The 18,170-nt window shown below is 26.8% G+C and overlaps 1 protein-coding gene across 1 annotated transcript; it reads right to left on the reverse strand.

Moving 5' to 3' along the window:
- Positions 1-205: 205 nt before the first annotated feature.
- On the reverse strand, positions 206-3,894 carry LOC122501074. The gene is made up of 6 exons (XM_043610323.1): positions 3,708-3,894; positions 3,419-3,466; positions 3,071-3,118; positions 894-974; positions 591-704; positions 206-499 (listed from the first exon to the last, which is right to left on the reverse strand). Exons 1-6 carry the CDS (start codon positions 3,832-3,834, stop codon positions 399-401), a joined length of 519 nt encoding a protein of 172 aa, XP_043466258.1. The 5' UTR covers positions 3,835-3,894; the 3' UTR covers positions 206-398.
- Between the last annotated feature and the right edge of the window lie 14,276 nt (positions 3,895-18,170).

Raw genomic sequence — 18,170 nt, forward strand, 5'->3', positions numbered from 1 at the left:
TGACCAAAAAAAAATATTATCAACAAGTTTGTTCTTTGCAATACAAAAATGAATATAAGTTAAAATGTCTATAAATGAATCTGCAACGGATGAATAGCTATTTATAACGGAAATTGAGTTTTAATTTTGTATTAATTAACTATTAATTAATTATATATTTTACGCAGTTAAAAAATACAAATAAAAGAAGAATTGATTCCAAACATTTTCTTTTTCAAATTGTGCATATTTATTTTCTTTTGAATTTTAAAGCAGTTAAATTTCACATTTAAAAGTTATGCCTATTTTTAACATGAGACAATAAATTTTTTTTCTATTTTTATATTTGGTTTGTAATTTTATTAAACTTTGTTAACATACTTTGTGTTAATAAGTATTTAATAATGTTATTTTAATTGTTAGAAGTTATAACAACTATTGAATGGCATATCGTAATAATCTATTGGTAGTTCTGTCCTGCAGGAGAATTGACCTTGCTCATTTTGCTGAACACATGCATCTAAAATTTTTAAGAATCAAAAAATTTAGATTTTATTGTTAGTCAACGTTTCATTATTTTATTATAATTTATTAATGAGATCTTCACATACAGTGAGCACTTGTTAGGCAGTCCGAATTGTAATCTGAGTAACCTGTACACATGTAGAGTTCAAACTCGTCGATTGCTTGGTCAATATTAAAAAGCAGAATAACCATGCAATTCTCTGAAATAATTGTAATCTTTCGTTATAAAAATACTTTTAATATTCTTTTAAGTACATTGTCTTTTTTTAGCTTAAAGGATTTTAAAAATGACAGTAACAAGATAGCAAGTGTTATATAAAATTCTTAATTTTTACATATATTTTACTTTCATGTTAATTATATATATCGACAACAAGTTACAAAATTACCTAGAGCTTCATCCAGTGTTGAAAAAGTTTTCATGTGACTGTCGTTTCTATTGTTGAGTGAGAATGGTGTTAATTTATACGCTAAAAAATAGTATTAATTTTCCATCATTACTCTATATGATGATACATTGTTTAGAAAAACAACAGTTTTCGGACCTCTTTTAAGCCTCTTTACTTCCCTTCTCAACAGGAGACTCAAAAGAGGATTAAAAGAGGTTTCTGGATTACTAAAAGGAGTTAACATTTTGACTAAGGAGTTTTATCTTGAATTAAATCAACTTTTCGGACAGTAACGTTATCTGATAAATATTAATTGCAGTGCATAAAATAAATAAAATTATTAAAATGCTAATGTGATTGGAGGACAGTACGAAAAACGATAATCCATCAAGCAGATTACTATAATCCCATAATCATTAGAGTGCATAAAACAAGCAGGCATGTGTCTAATCCCTGGAAACTGAACTGAGAGGTACAACGGTCGCCCCTCAACCCCCCTTAAACTATCGCTCTGGATTGCAACCTAGCAGCCTCTTAGACAGTCATCACGGCATTGCAGCCTAGTCGCTCCAACCCCCCTTAAAATCCAAGCGGCATCAACACGTGTATGATTCCAAAGAATTGATGAAGACAGTTTTATATAAAAGGGGATATGAGTTCTACTCAGATCAGAGAGTAATTTTTTGGGAATCAACCAGTTTACATAGTTCAGTCAACGTTAACACATCACATAATTTACAAGTGAATTCAAAGTACATCTTTGAAAGTGAACAGTATATCTCCAAGTATTCTTTTTAAAGTGCATTGTTCGAAAGTGAACAATATATCCCCAAGTGTTAAATTTGAAGTGAACTGTAAATCAACCTTTTATTATACACCCATTTGCAAAATATAAATTTTAAACAATTTCCAAAATTATGAAATTGGAAATAATCTCAACAATCAAAGAAGATCTAATATTGAAACAACACATTCCAAATTTCGAAGCAACGAAATTTGCTCAAGAGGCGACAACCGTCTGGAAGAAAGCAGATATTTTCAAAATACAATACACTATCTCATTAGTGTAAACAAGAGGATTAATACCCAACCATTAAGGACAACAAGCGGAAGGCCCCTTTTCGTCTAGCGATCAACACCATTGAGATTAGACAGGAGATTATCATCACACCACCAGTAATCATTATTCTTTAAGTAAGATTCATAATTTTTGTACTCATTGTAATTTTGTCAACTCTTTTCTTTCTTGTTGGTTTTTAAAAAAAATAATTCTCTCACATTTAGTAGGCTCATTGACTTATCCTCATCCCAAATTAGATTCATTTATGAAACTAATTTAAGGGGTAACATCACTCAGAGCCTATACAAAATATGGTCTATTTCAATTAATTATTTTAAGAAAACGGTCCAGTACAATGTTGCTGGGTTTTCTCCAACGTTAAACACATGGGTTAAACTTAATTTAAAAATAAAACAAAAAAAAAAAATTTTCAAAATGGCGCCTTTACACATCCAACAGTGAAAAAATTGTAAAAAAACTGGCCGGAAGGATTTCTCCAACATTTTTTGACGGATTCAATTAAAATTTAGACTGTAGCTTTAAAACAACATTCTTTATCGAAGTACATAGGATTTTTTAGATCGGTTAATGCGTTTCCGTTTTATAACCATTTTTACCTTGATTTTTTAACAAAAAATAACATTTTTGTCATCGAAGTCATACCATTTTGCGAAAAATTGATATTTTTAAAATATCTTATGTACTTTTCTAGTAAATGTCATCCTCTTTTATAATTCGTTTGAATTTTTTGCCTAGGAGCTTATGGAACGTAGAAAAGCTTCCGGCCGCAGAGGTTGTTTTAAAAAACGTGATCTACGTTGAACTGTTGTGAAGGCGCCATTTTGAAAACAAAAATTTTTTTTTTATTTTTAAATTAAGTTTAATTCATATGTTTAACGTTGCAGAAAACCTAGCAACATTGTACTGAACCGTTTTCTTAAAATAATTAATTGAAATAGACCGTATTTTGTATAGGCTCTGGGTGATGTTACCCCTTAAAACGAGGAACGCTAGGAATATTTAAAAAGGTTTCTCGTTTTGACGTAACAAACTAATTGAACTTGATTTCATATTTAAATTTTAAAGTTTATTTAGTAGTCATCAATAAATTGTTCACCTTTTGCACCATCTTTAACTGCAGATTCCACATCAAATTCAGAAATCTCTGTGTTAAAAAATTAGCTTTATATTAATTATAGTCCAGAAAATAAACAAAATTACAGAAACTATGAGTTTCATTTTGCTTTATTTAAATCAGTCGAAATTATTAATTAACAATTAAATAATGAGTATAATCATTAATTTTTAGAAATACATGAAAAATACGTCAAACTTGATTAATTGAATTCAATAATATGAATTAATTAATTAATAAACAATAAATAAATTCTCCTGTTAATTCTTACTTTTTCAATTGAATTGAATAATACAAATAAATAAATTAATAAATAATAAATAAATTCACCTGTTCCATCTTCTTCAGCTACAGTTGTCGCATCATTGTCAGAAAACGCTTGGTTAAAAATTATCATTATATTAATTAGGTATAGTCCAGAAAGTAAACAAAATTACAGAAATGATGTGTTTTACGTCGCTTTATGATTATTCATATCAGTCGAAAGTAATAAATAATAATTATGTAATGAGTATAATTACTAACATTCGGAAATACATGAAAAATACGTCAACTTAATTAAATAAATTAAATAATATAAACAAATTAATTAATTAATTATAATAATATATAAATTCACCTGATACATCTGCTTTAGCTACAGTTGTCAATTTTTCCCCAGAGACCCATTGATTAGAAATTATCATTATAATACACATAATACAGAGTATAAACAAAATTACAAAAAGGCTAAGTTTCATGTTCATGTTTTCTTTTTACAAGTCAATCCAGTGAAATTGAACAGCTATTTATGGTTGAACTAGATTTTATAGATTTTTGATAATTTACAGACTTTATCAAGAAAATAATAGCGAGGAAATAATTTTTTTTAGATTTTTCGTGACAAAGAAATATTAAAATATCTTATTCTATAGTCAAAACGAATTATTACAGTGTAATCTACTGTATTATTTTATGAGAATTTCGTTTTTTTTATCATTTTTAACATACTCCAAACATTTTTATTTTTCAAATTGTGCATATTCATTTTTTTTTAAATTTTAAAGCAGTTAAATTTCTAAATTTATTAGTTTTAAAACAATAATTGAAATTAATTACCATTAATTACCATCCCGAGTCGAAATTTAGACCCTACTTAGCCTCTGAAAATGTAGGGCTTATTCAGGTTTAGCAGTCGTAAAGTAGGGTCTGATTTCAATACAATTTTTAAAAACTAGACCCTCCTTTGACTCCCAAAATAGGCTGAAATTTGCCAATCTTCCATTTGGAGAAGCAAAGGAGGGTCTACTTCTAAGAAACCTATACCGTACTTTTATACCTCGTAGACCCTACTTTCATACTCCTAGACCCTACAATTAGAAAAAGAAAAATTTGAAGATTTGCTCAGATTCAATTGAAGCACTTGGGATGAGTAAAAGTGGAATTTTATGTGTTTTATAGCGTCTATATACACGAAGTGTATATAGACGCTATAAAACACATCAGTATTTATGAATTTGGAGTACTTTTTGCATTTGCAGTGTTTCAAGTAATGCATTAAAAAATAATTCTAAATTTTCTTTTAGAATGTAGGGTCTAGGAGTATGAAAGTAGGGTCTACGAGGTTTAAAAGTACGGTATAGGTTTCTTAGAAGTAGACCCTCCTTTGCTTCTCCAAATGGAAGATTGGCAAATTTCCGCCTATTTTGGGAGTCAAAGTAGGGTCTAATCGTATTAGAATTAGACCCTACTTTACTACTCCTAACACTCAATAGACCCTGAAAATTCAGGGTGAAAGTAGGGCTTAAATTTCGACTCGGGCAGTTTTTCCAAAGTCGCCAAAGTTTTATTTTCCTTCCCGAGTCGAAATTTAGACCCTACTTAGCCTCTGAAAATGTAGGGCTTATTCAGGTTTAGCAGTCGTAAAGTAGGGTCTGATTTCAATACAATTTTTAAAAACTAGACCCTCCTTTGACTCCCAAAACAGGCTGAAATTTGCCAATCTTCCATTTAGAGAAGCAAAGGAGGGTCTACTTCTAAGAAACCTATACCGTACTTTAAAACCTCGTAGACCCTACTTTCATACTCCTAGACCCTACAATTAGAAAAAGAAAAATTTGAAGATTTGCTCAGATTCAATTGAAGCACTAGGGATGAGTAAAAGTGGAATTTTATGTGTTTTATAGCGTCTATATACACGAAGTGTATATAGACGCTATAAAACACATCAGTATTTATGAATTTGGAGTACTTTTTGCATTTGCAGTGTTTAAAGTAATGCATTAAAAAATAATTCAAAATTTTCTTTTAGAATGTAGGGTCTAGGAGTATGAAAGTAGGGTCTACGAGGTTTAAAAGTACGGTATAGGTTTCTTAGAAGTAGACCCTCCTTTGCTTCTCCAAATGGAAGATTGGCAAATTTCCGCCTATTTTGGGAGTCAAAGTAGGGTCTAATCGTATTAGAATTAGACCCTACTTTACTACTCCTAACACTCAATAGACCCTGAAAATTCAGGGTGAAAGTAGGGCTTAAATTTCGACTCGGGCAGTTTTTCCAAAGTCGCCAAAGTTTTATTTTCCTTCCCGAGTCGAAATTTAGACCCTACTTAGCCTCTGAAAATGTAGGGCTTATTCAGGTTTAGCAGTCGTAAAGTAGGGTCTGATTTCAATACAATTTTTAAAAACTAGACCCTCCTTTGACTCCCAAAACAGGCTGAAATTTGCCAATCTTCCATTTAGAGAAGCAAAGGAGGGTCTACTTCTAAGAAACCTATACCGTACTTTAAAACCTCGTAGACCCTACTTTCATACTCCTAGACCCTACAATTAGAAAAAGAAAAATTTGAAGATTTGCTCAGATTCAATTGAAGCACTAGGGATGAGTAAAAGTGGAATTTTATGTGTTTTATAGCGTCTATATACACGAAGTGTATATAGACGCTATAAAACACATCAGTATTTATGAATTTGGAGTACTTTTTGCATTTGCAGTGTTTAAAGTAATGCATTAAAAAATAATTCAAAATTTTCTTTTAGAATGTAGGGTCTAGGAGTATGAAAGTAGGGTCTACGAGGTTTAAAAGTACGGTATAGGTTTCTTAGAAGTAGACCCTCCTTTGCTTCTCCAAATGGAAGATTGGCAAATTTCCGCCTGTTTTGGGAGTCAAAGTAGGGTCTAATTGTATTAAAATTAGACCCTACTTTACTACTCCTAACACTCAATAGACCCTGAAAATTCAGGGTGAAAGTAGGGCTTAAATTTCGACTCGGGTTAGTAAAATAGAAAAAAAATTTTGCTAAAAAGTTAGCTAAGGAGATACAGTTTCAGGGCATATATATTATTAATTATGTTATATAATAAATACCGTTTAGGAATTACAGATCTTGGGGCCCCTTACCCTACTTAGTTTGATACTTCTTTCACTAAATTAAACACTAAATAAAAACGTTTTTTTACTACTGATTAATAGAGTTTTGAGGATCAATGTCTGACTTAAGGCACTTTCTACTACTGACACTTCAGTTTTTGATTTTCACTTTTATTTTCAGTTTAAAAAATTTTTATTTCTACCTTCTTTTCCATATTTATGGTAGCTTCAAAAAATTTTATTTTTATTTAAAAAATTATGAACTATAATAAATATTTATCAAGATGAAAATGAATATTTATCAAAGTGAAATGAAAAAGGAAAACCTCTAAAAGAAAAAAATAAGTATTAATTATTGGATTATTATTATTATTATTATTGGCAATTTTTGGTTTTCATTTCAACCTTCACCTTAATTTTAATATTACTCTTTTACTATAACAGATTTTCATTTTGACTTTCACTTGTACTGAGAAATTTTTTATTTTACTTTAATTTATTTGAATTTTATTTCTTTGTTGTAAGTGAAAATAGAATTTAATTGAAAATTAATACAAAATATCCTAATAAAATAATGCCTTTTGCCATAATTTTCAAATATTTATCTCTTTAAAATAATGCCTAAAACCCTAATAAATCAATAACTTTTGCCCTAATTTTCGAATTTAAAAATCTCTCTTTAAAATATGAAATAATAATCGCAAAATACAACGAAAATGAAAATCCATGATAAAATTCGAATTTTGAGGAATGTCTGAAACCCAAGCGCTCGTTCTCGTGAACAGTTACCTGGAGGTTCAGAGCACGTACGGAACGAGCCGGCATAAATATTAATTGCCCGAAATTACATGTAAATACGAGCGAAGGCTTTACAAGGGAGAGAGAGAGGGGTGAGGGGGTGAGAGAAAGTGTGGCAAGGGGTATGAGGATTTTGCGACAGCACGTGCATCCCAAATGGACCATTATTCCATCAGCGACACAAACTGTTGGGTAACTCGGTCGAAGAGACGAGGAAACGCCAGGGCCTTAGTAATATCTATACATACTGTGTGTGCAATACTCAGAGTGCAAATAGTTTAATTTTTAAAGGACCGCGAAACTACAAATTCCTAATCTCCTCAACAGACACTTGTAAACATTTTATGATGTTCGTGTCCGTGTGTATATGGGTGTCCTTAAGGGTTTGATTGCTTGATTTCGACAAACAGTTATCCCTCTCGCCTCAAACCATTTACACTTCTTCCATATACATATAGATAGTTACGACCAATTTCACTATTCCATTCTCCACTTCAATTTAGGCTCTCGTCCAACCAACTGGTTTTCAACCATATCACCGGCATACGAAATTCTCTTCCGTTGAAATTCACCGTTTCTTAATCACGTTAAAGTTATGCTATTCTTGATCATCATTTTTCATATCCCAGCTGAAAAAGTTCTATAGAATTTCAATAAAATCATTCTATATGAATTCTAGTGAATATTCTATAGAATTTCACTAGAACGATTTTATAGAATTTCTACATGAATTCTACTAAATTTTCCCATAAATTTGATTCAATTTGATTCAAGAATAATAAGTCCGTAAATTGTACGATATAATTTGGAAAATTTTAGAGAAATTACAAATGATTGCAAAATTCAATTATTTTAAAAATTATAATACAATTCTAAGCAGAAATTCAATAATGTTCAAAAATTTTTTTAATTTCTTGTCAAAATTTTAATTATCTTTCTAAATAATAAAATTCTTCTCGGAAATTCAATTATTTTCAAAAATGTTAATAAAAGTCTTGTCAAAATTTCAATTATTTTCAAAAATTTTCGTCAATTTAATGATTTTCAATATCTACAATTTTCATAAAATAATAAAAATTTCACAGAAATTCAATTATTTTTCTAAATAATAAAATTCTTCTTAAGAATTCAATTATTTTCATAAATAATAAAACTCAATGCAGAATTTCAATATTATTTTTAATACAATTTTAATCAAATTTCTTAAAAAATGTAATTATTCTTAAAAATTTTATTAAAAGTCGTCGAAAGAATTCAATTATACCTATTTAAAAATTTGTTAATTAAATTCTTTATGAGAATTCAATTTTAAGAAACATTCAAATATACAATAAATTATTTTTTGTATTTAAATAAATGAATTCTATTAGAATTTTATAATAAAAATTGATTTAAAAATGAATTTTAGTTAAAAACAAAATGAATTTGAAAATTTTCAAAAATCTATTTCAAAAATCATTAAAAATAATGGATTTATAGAAAAATTTTAGTTAACACTAAAAATAATTTAATTTTGGAAAAGTTTACAAATTATTGCAGAAATTCAATTGTTTTCAAGAGTAATAAAATCATTCGCAGAAATTTAATTATGTTAAAAAATAGTAAAAATTTTCTTAGGAATATTATTATTTATAAATAATAAAACTCAATGCAGAATTTCAATTATTTTCAATATAATTTTAATCAAATTTCTCGAAAAATGTAATTATTCTTGAAAATTTTATTAAAAATCGTCAAAAGAATTCAATTATTTAAAAATATGTTGATAAAATTCTTTATGAGAATTTGAATTTTAAGAAACATCCGACTGTTCAATAAATTATTTATTTTTGTTTTTAAATAATTGAATTCTAGTAGAATTTTCTAATAGAAGTTGATTTAAAAGTGAATTTAAGTTAAAATTTTAGATAATAATTGAATATTTAAAGAAATATAGCGTGAATTTTTAGAAATAATTGAATTTTGAAATTAATTTTTTTGAAAAAGTTTAATTGATAATTTTTTTAAAATTAATTTAAGGTTTTATTTTCTAATATATATTTAATTGAAGAATTTATGAATAATTGAAATTTCGTAAAATTGAATAATGTGAACAAATGGATTTGAAAATTCTTAAAGAACTTCTTCGAAAATTATTAAATTATTTGATTGAAAAAAGAATTTTAGTTAGAAATTCATGCAGAGAAAAATTTTATTTAAATCAAAAATATTTTATTTGAGTAAAATAAACTTATATTTGTCTCAGAGTTAGCTAGGTTATTTATTGGTTTTAAATAAAAATTTTATTCGACATAAACAACTTTTTTTTAAACCAATAAAATTTTATTTAAATCAAATTCAATTTACTTGAAACAAGAAACAAATAATGAGTCAAGTTGTCTCTGAGTCAAATTATGTAATTTTGTTTCTACTTTGACTTTTATTTTCACTTTCATTTTTAATTTGTTATATTTTTAATTTCACTTTCAGTTTGATAGATTTTTAGTTACATTCTTGCTTTGACAGATTTTTATTTTCACTTTTTATCAAAATGAAAGTGAAAATAAAAATTTATCAAGTTGAAAGTGACAGTAAAAATAAAAATCTATTCAAATGAAAGTTTTAATAAAATCTATAAAATTGAAATTGTAAATAAATAAATAAATAAATAAATATATATATAAAATTGAAATTGTAAGCAAAAATAAAACTCTATTAAAATGACAGTGGAAATAAAATACAATCTAAGTGAAAGTTATAGTAAAAGTAAAAATGAAACGCCTTTTTTAGGTATCAAAATAAAGAAAATGAAGATTTCGTAATCAAAATTGATACTAAATTATAATATATCTATATCTAGAGATCAATTAAACAATTTAATTTTCACTTTAACAGATTTTTATTGTCACTTTTACTTTTTACTTTCACTTTGATTGATTTTTACTCTCTTATATAGAATTTTATTTTTACGTTCACTATTATATTCACTTTCACTTTGATAGAAAGTGAAAATAAAAATTTGCCAATGCGAAAATAAAGTGTAATTAAAAATCTATTAAAGCGAAATTTGAAATGAAAATAAAAATCTAACAAAATGAAAATAAAAATTTGTCAAAGTGAAAATAAAACTAAAATCAAAAATCTTTCAGAGTGAAAGTAAAAATGAAAGTCAAAGTAGAAATGAAACATAATCAACCGACTGTTTTAGTTTTTTTGAAGTGATATGTAAAAAATTATTTTTACCTTTATTTTTACATTTCACTACTATTGGGTTATAAAGAAAAATTTTATCCCCTTATGGAAAAATTACTTCGGAAAAATTGTATCAACTTTGGAGAACTTAGTTCTCAATTATTGATCGTTCTTATAACTAAAATATGTTTTTCATTGACTTTGAAAATACAAATAATATTTATAGACACAGTTTGCTTGTACGGAAAATTATTGAGAATATTGTTAAATTTACCTTGAAATAGAGAATAGAGGCACGTGTGGCGACGTGTGCGGTGGGTACACTCCAAACTTAAACAAACAAAAGAAAAATGTTTTTTGTTAATTTAATAATCACTTTCTTATAGATAACGTTTAGAAAAAAAAAGTTAATTACTGTTTTAATATAAATATTACAAATAATACAATAATACAATAATAATACAAATTTATCAATTTAATAAATATAATAAAACTAAATAATTCATTAAAACTATGTAAACACTCATATTTACATATTTTTAATGAATTATATATATACTTGTTAAAAATTATTGAATAAAAATTATGTTCACGTATTGTAGAAATAAATAAATAAATATTTGAATTCTCTTGATACAGCATTTAGAACCAGTTTTAATAAATTTAAATTAGTTTTTTCAAATTAGGGAGAGTACTTGAAAATAGAAATTTTATTATTTTTCAACTGTATCAATAAGATAATACACATTGTAACATTTGTTCACAAATACACTTTGCAGTTTCAATAATTTAAATTTTAACATTTTCCATGGAACTTATAAATATAAAAGACTGCGAAGATCAGTCATCCTCGAATTTTGATCCCAATAGTAACTATTATTTTCACTAGAGTTCAAATTTTTGTTAAGAAAATAAATTAATCACACAATCTAATTATTCAAAAGCCACAGCGTTTCACAAGGAATATCAGGTAATGAAAAATATTTTTTAAATATTTTCAGTAAATAAAGATGTGACATGTTTTAATTTTAAAATTCAATATTTACTTGGAAATTTATTCTCAATTTATTAGTAATTATTATTAAATATTGTTAATTTATTATTATTACTTATTTAGAAATTTAGTTCAATTTAATTTTTCATTTGTTAAATTTTCAATTATTTATGTTTAAATAATATTTACTAACTATACATATTATTTTGTAGGTGATGCTAAAATTCATGTTTATTTAAAAAATGAGAACAGTACCAAAGTACTGAAATAATTCCCATTATTTATAAACTGAAAATCGAAATAAAAAAAAAGAAACTCGACACCAAAAAAATGAATGTATTTCAAAATCCACTGGAAGCTGTTCAACTTATACCAATCTTCAGTTATTTGAACGCGCTCAGTGAATTTTTAATAATTACAAATTACCTGCCAGAAAATGATCACAATAAACAAATTCCCGCTGTTAATGCACTTTATGAATACTTGCACGACAATCGAAAGAATAAATTCGAAAATATTGAATTAATCAGAAATTTATTGAAAGGAAGTGATATGTACGGATCAAGAGATGACGAGTACATTGACATAACATTTGCTAATGCAATGATCGAGCATATTATCACTTCCCTAGTATTTAACAAATTTGGTAATATTTACGGTTTCCTGGCAAACACATTTCTAGAAGCAAAAAATTTAGAAATCGATCAAATACTCCAGCTGTTGAGAACAAATCTCGAGAAATTATCATTTGAAAATGAATATGGCGATAATTCACAACTTACTCCTTTGGCAGTCGATGGAATTTTTAGTGATATAATATCACCTTTATTTCCACCAGGAAAGAATATCAATCTTTTATCTCACGATTACATTTATGCACAAGTTGGTCTAATGTTTCTCCGAGCAGGTAAAGCAAATACAGTCTATTACGCTGATACAAAATATTTAGAACCAAAACAAGAGACTTTTATTTTCGACGAGCACTTAATAACCGGATATTTAATTGAAAACTTTCTGCTCACCAAGGAAACGAATTTTGAAATGATAAAAGCCTTCGCACTTCCAGCTCTAACCTACTATATTTTTAATTCAAAATATTTATTCCTCTTCCTAGAAATTGCGAATGTAATTTCAGAGACAGAGTTTTGGAACAAAGCCTACGAACATTTATTCCAGTATCTAATGATATTTTACCAAAATATGGAATTTAATTACCAAAGTGTCTATATACCAAAAATTTATCTATCCACATTTCAAAAAAGTGATCAAACAAATTTCAATCAAGAACATTGTGGAAATTTACAGAAAGTAAACAAAACTGACAGTGGACTTTCGTTGTATTTCTACAATATCGCAAGTTATCAATGTGAAGCCGATCATTCTCTAAATTATCACACAAGTGAAGTAAACAATATCATCTCTCTCTATGAAACCCAAGATCTCCAATTACTTCAAGACGCTTTTCCAAAATCTCTAATGAAAACTTTCGAAAATTCCCAACTTGTCATAAAATTAATAATTCCCTCCAATAGAGAAGAGTGCGATCATTTATTCCAATCGAAAGATCTGCCCTTCGACATTTTCGAATTTTACTACCCGGACAAAGCACATTTCGATTATTATATTCTAAAACGAGACAAGTACAACTTTTTATTAAGCAATGAGAGAATACTTTTTACTTCCTCGACACTAAAACTATTAAAAACAAAAGATGAAACTATGACCAATTTTTTTTGCAATTTGATAGAATATAAAATATCCCGCCTGAAGGAATACTTAAAAATTCAGGACCAAACAGAAGGGAGTAAAGAAGAAATAAAAAAAAATTGGTGGGAGGAATTTGGTTTATCACCAGTCGTCTATTATCCCTGTCAAACAACTGAAACCAATACCGAAAATATTTGCGAGGCGGATCAAATCGAATATGCCGACAATTGTCAAAAATACCTCTGTACAACAATAAAATCGGTAATTTACAAGAGAATGGTTAATAAAACAGTTGGGGAAAATTTACCAGAAGGGAAGAATACATTCACGATGATAAACACCTTCAATGACAGTATATTCGAAGATATTTCCTACCATCTAAGCAATCCTGATTTTCAACTAAGTTTCACAAAGTCAAAAGACATAACTACAATGCAACGAATAATTGGCGAACTTAAAGAGCAGACGAATTTTAATTTCACAACCGTCACGAATTCTCTTTTACGAATATCAATTTTAAAATCCACTTATTTTCACAAAATCGCCACAATCAAAGAGAGCAATCAATCAATTTTAGTCAACACTTTGTTTCAACGTCCACACACTGGTTATGGTTATAAATTTATTTTTGCAAAGGACGTTACGACAGAAACAGCAGTATTAAGAACTGGACACGAACTTCAAGATCTACGATTTTTCATTCAAGATGATAGAAACAAATACATTGCCCTAAATAATTTGACACTAAATATCGAAAATGATCACGTAATGTACGAAATTAATAACCGACTATTCAGGAGACCGAATAAATTTCTATTCTCACGAATACCAATTCCTCCTGATGATTACGATGATAATTGTTCAAATGAAGAGTACTATGCTACTTGGAAAAAATCTCGTTGCCAAAGACTGGGACGTTTCTATCAAAACTCACAAGATATAAAACAAGCTATCGAATTTATAAGAAAAAGGACAACACTCTGTGAGACAATAATAAGGAACATGCTGCAAAAATACACATTTCCGAATATTGAGAAAGTGACTGAATTCGTGAATGATTATTTAGAAAATAATTCCCTTAAAGAGCCAGATTGGAGTAGGGACTATTTGGTAAACAATTCGCAATTATTGCGTAAAGTAAGGTACGATTCAAATTTCGAAACTCATAATTTAACCGTCTACGAGGGTAAATTGCGAATTAATGCAATTTATTCAAGTGCGGAAAGACGTGAAATCGAGAAAGAGGTATCGATGGGAATAATTGTTAAAAATTTTAACGAACAATACACAAGATATTCTCTCACATTTCATGATTATTATGCGATAAGAAATTACGTAACGACAGGTTACAGGCGAATTGGTGCAAATACAAAAGAGTCGAAATTAATGAAAATCGCTCTCTATACACTGGCGATAAGACAATATGACGAACAACCTGGGGAATTTAATTCAAAACTATTTAGAATCGAGACGGTGCCAATTCAAATTTTTCGTTTTTTATCAACTGAGAAGAATATAACTTTGCAAAAATTTACACAAACTTCTCCAAATGTATCGTCTGCTATGAAATATGTTGGTTATCCAGCATTAGGGTATGTGAATATTATTTATGAAATGGTATTTAGTGGACATTATGTGAACGTGAAGATAGAACAAGTTTATAGGAGAACTGAGGAGAATGTGATTCTTTTACCAGGGAGTGAATTTGACGTCGAAGGTACAGAGTGGTTGCAGATTGGTGGATTGGGCAATGTTTTCAAATTCAAACTAAAGTTTAGGCATTTTGTTAATGAGAAAATTGTGTGGTACAGAAAAATAATGAATGCAATTGAGAAAATTAGTTTGTAAGAAGAGGAAATAATAAAAAGAAGTGAACAAAATTGCTTAGTGGTTATAATTTTTATATCTCTAAAATCAAATAATTTATTGGTTAAAATTTCAAAAGTTCCACTCTCAGTACTGAACATTGCACTGAAGACATAATTTATTTAAATAAAATAGATTACTGGACTATTATCAATTAAATATTTACTAGAATCAAATAATTTTTATTTGAGTCAATTAAGCAGTATTTGCGTCAAACATTGGAATTATTTATTCAAATATACCATAATTGATTTAAATAAAAATCATTTCATTCAAGTAACTAATTAATTGATAGTACCTAAAAATAATAAGAGCAATTTTAGGGAACTTTGATTAGAAAAAATATAAATTTCGTGAAATAATTTATTTAACTTTATATTATTAAAATATGATTACTGAGCTCAATGAACTCTATAAATCTAAATAATAAGTGGAAGCAAAAAGTACTAATTGCATATGAAAAATAATAATTCATGAATAATAATAAATTTAAATAAACTTTAAACTTTATTGCAGGGTTACCATAGGTCAGGAAAATCAGGGAATTTTATTAAAAAAACTAAAAAAAATTAAATTTCTAGAATTCATAAGAAAATTCGGAACTTTTGTATTTTTTATAATTTGCCTTAAAAACTTTGAAATTACCATGAATTTCAATACAAAGCCTATACAATTTTTTACATTTCTGACAATAATTTATTTTGAAAAATTTAATTCTTAAAAATTTAAATTTTGAATGAATTTAATTAGAAATTTTAAAGAACTTAAGTTTTAAAAAAATTTTTAATAATACCTTCAAATTCTTTTGAAATTAGTTCATTTTTTTAATATCTATATATTTAATTAATTATTAAAAATAAGGATTTATAGAAGAATTTTAGATAAAAACTCTAAAAAAATAATAAATTTTTGGAGAAATTACAAATAATTCCAATTTCTAGAAATAATTGATATTTGAAAAAGTTTAAAATTAAAATGTTTGAAAATCTAAATCTTTTTTACATTTAATTAACAAATTCTGCAGAACAAATTTTTGTGAAAAATTTTAATTCCAATTCTGTTGAAATTAATTAAAATTTTTAAATAATATTTAATTATTACAAAAAGTTTTATCGCAATTCGTCGAGAGAATTCAATTATCTTGATAAATAACAAAATTCTTCCTAGAAATTTAATTATTTTCATAAATTTTAATAAAATTCTTTGCAAAATTCAATCATTTTCATCAATAACAATATTCATCAAAGAAAGTTAATTATTTTCAAAAGCACTAAAATTCGTCGCAAAAATTCAAGTACTTTCAAAAATTTCAAGAAAATTCTTGGCAAAATTTCAATTATTTTCAAAAAATTTTCTCATTTAAATGATTTTCAATATCCACTATTTTCATAAAAATTATCAAATGTATTTTATTAATTAAAAATAATTTTGATAAAATTCTACCCAAACATTTAGTTACTCTTGTACATAAGTAATAAAAATTTCACAGGAATTCAATTATTTAAAATAGAATTTGTATAATATTTTTCGAAAAAAGTCAATTATTAAAAAAATTGTTATAACATTCTTTTCAAGACTTTAATGATTTTCACAAATAATACAATTTTTCACTAGAATTCAGTTATTTATAAAATTTTAATCAAATTTTTCGCAAGAATTCAATTATTTTCAAAAATAATAAAGTTCTTTTCAGGGATTCAATTATTTTTATAAATAATTTTAAATGAATTTCTCGAAAAATGCAATTTATTTTTAAAAATTTTATTAAAATTTTAAGCAAGAAACATTCAATAATAAATAATTTATTTTGTATTCAAATTACTGAATTCTCGTACAATTTTGTAATAAATATTTTTTTAAAATGAATTTCAGTTTTGAATAAACAATGTAATACTAAGAAAAAAAAATCATTAATAATGATAATCATAAAATTCACTTCCTACTATTAACAAAATTCTTCTTGATAAATTTCAATGTGGATATAGAAGATAAATAAATAGACGTTAAAATTAATTCAGAGAAAATAAAAGGATTCAGAAAATATATTCGACAAATTCTCTAATCAATATTTGTCAATAAATATTTGAATTACAAATATATAAATAAATTTTGAAAATTACTTTAACAAATTTGCTATAATACTACTTTTTGCTCTAAATTAATATATAGATTTATCTTAGTTTTACATTCTGTGACAGAATCCGATTATCAGACTTACACAACAAGTCTGTAAGGGCACGCTTAATACAAGTCGAAACTTCCATGTCTCTATAGGATTAAGTTCCTACAGAAGCTCTGCCAGAGGAAGGAAATGAAGCCTTCTAGATCACCGATGAATCAAACCAATGTGAGCCAAGTTTCTCCTCAGTAATGGTTTCTTGGGACGCAATGAACTTCTTTTCTATTCAAACACTTCTGTCTCACGTTAATTTCTGTCTCACCTCAAGTTGCAAATAATTTCCCATTTACTGTGTTATGTTCCAAAATTTTCATTTTTAAACTACATTTTCTAGTCATTTGATTTTTAATTTTTTCATATCTTTTTAATTTTTAACATATTTAATTAAATTTAATACAATAATCAATTATTTTTTGAAATTTTTAATTTCAATTTATTTTTTCTAATCTAGAACGTATATTTTTTAATCTATTCCTTCATTTTATTACGTCTAATCGAATAGCAATTTTTTCATATATGCAGTCAACCCTCGATAATTAAAATTTTTTTTTTGTGACCCTTTATATCGAGAGTCGACTGTAATTACATTATTTGTTTATGAAATTGATTACTTAAATAATAAATTTGATTTTTTAACAAATATGTTTCCAATAATTATAACACCGTTCAACAAAATTTAACTTTTCTTTTCACACACAAAAAAATCAAACATTTTTGGAAACTAGGACCAAAAAAAAATACCCGTGTCTGGCCGTTTTGTTAGATCAAGTCGTTTGTGGCTTCTAGGGGTAAAAACAACCCCTAAATAAAAAGTGACAAGTTATATTTTAAAAATAGATTCAATTTGCCTAAAACACGTTACTCGGGGGTTTTTGGGGTCGCTAATTACAAATCTGATATCATTTTTTCAAAATTCAAAATGGCGGATCCAATATGGCGGACAACTTTTTAAAAAAAATGATTTAATTTGCCTGAAACTTGTTGCTTGGGGGTTTTTGAGGTCGCTGATTACGAATCTCA

Source organism: Leptopilina heterotoma, unplaced genomic scaffold, assembly GCF_015476425.1.
Source record: "Leptopilina heterotoma isolate Lh14 unplaced genomic scaffold, ASM1547642v1 Lhet_199, whole genome shotgun sequence".
NCBI lineage: Eukaryota > Metazoa > Arthropoda > Insecta > Hymenoptera > Figitidae > Leptopilina > Leptopilina heterotoma.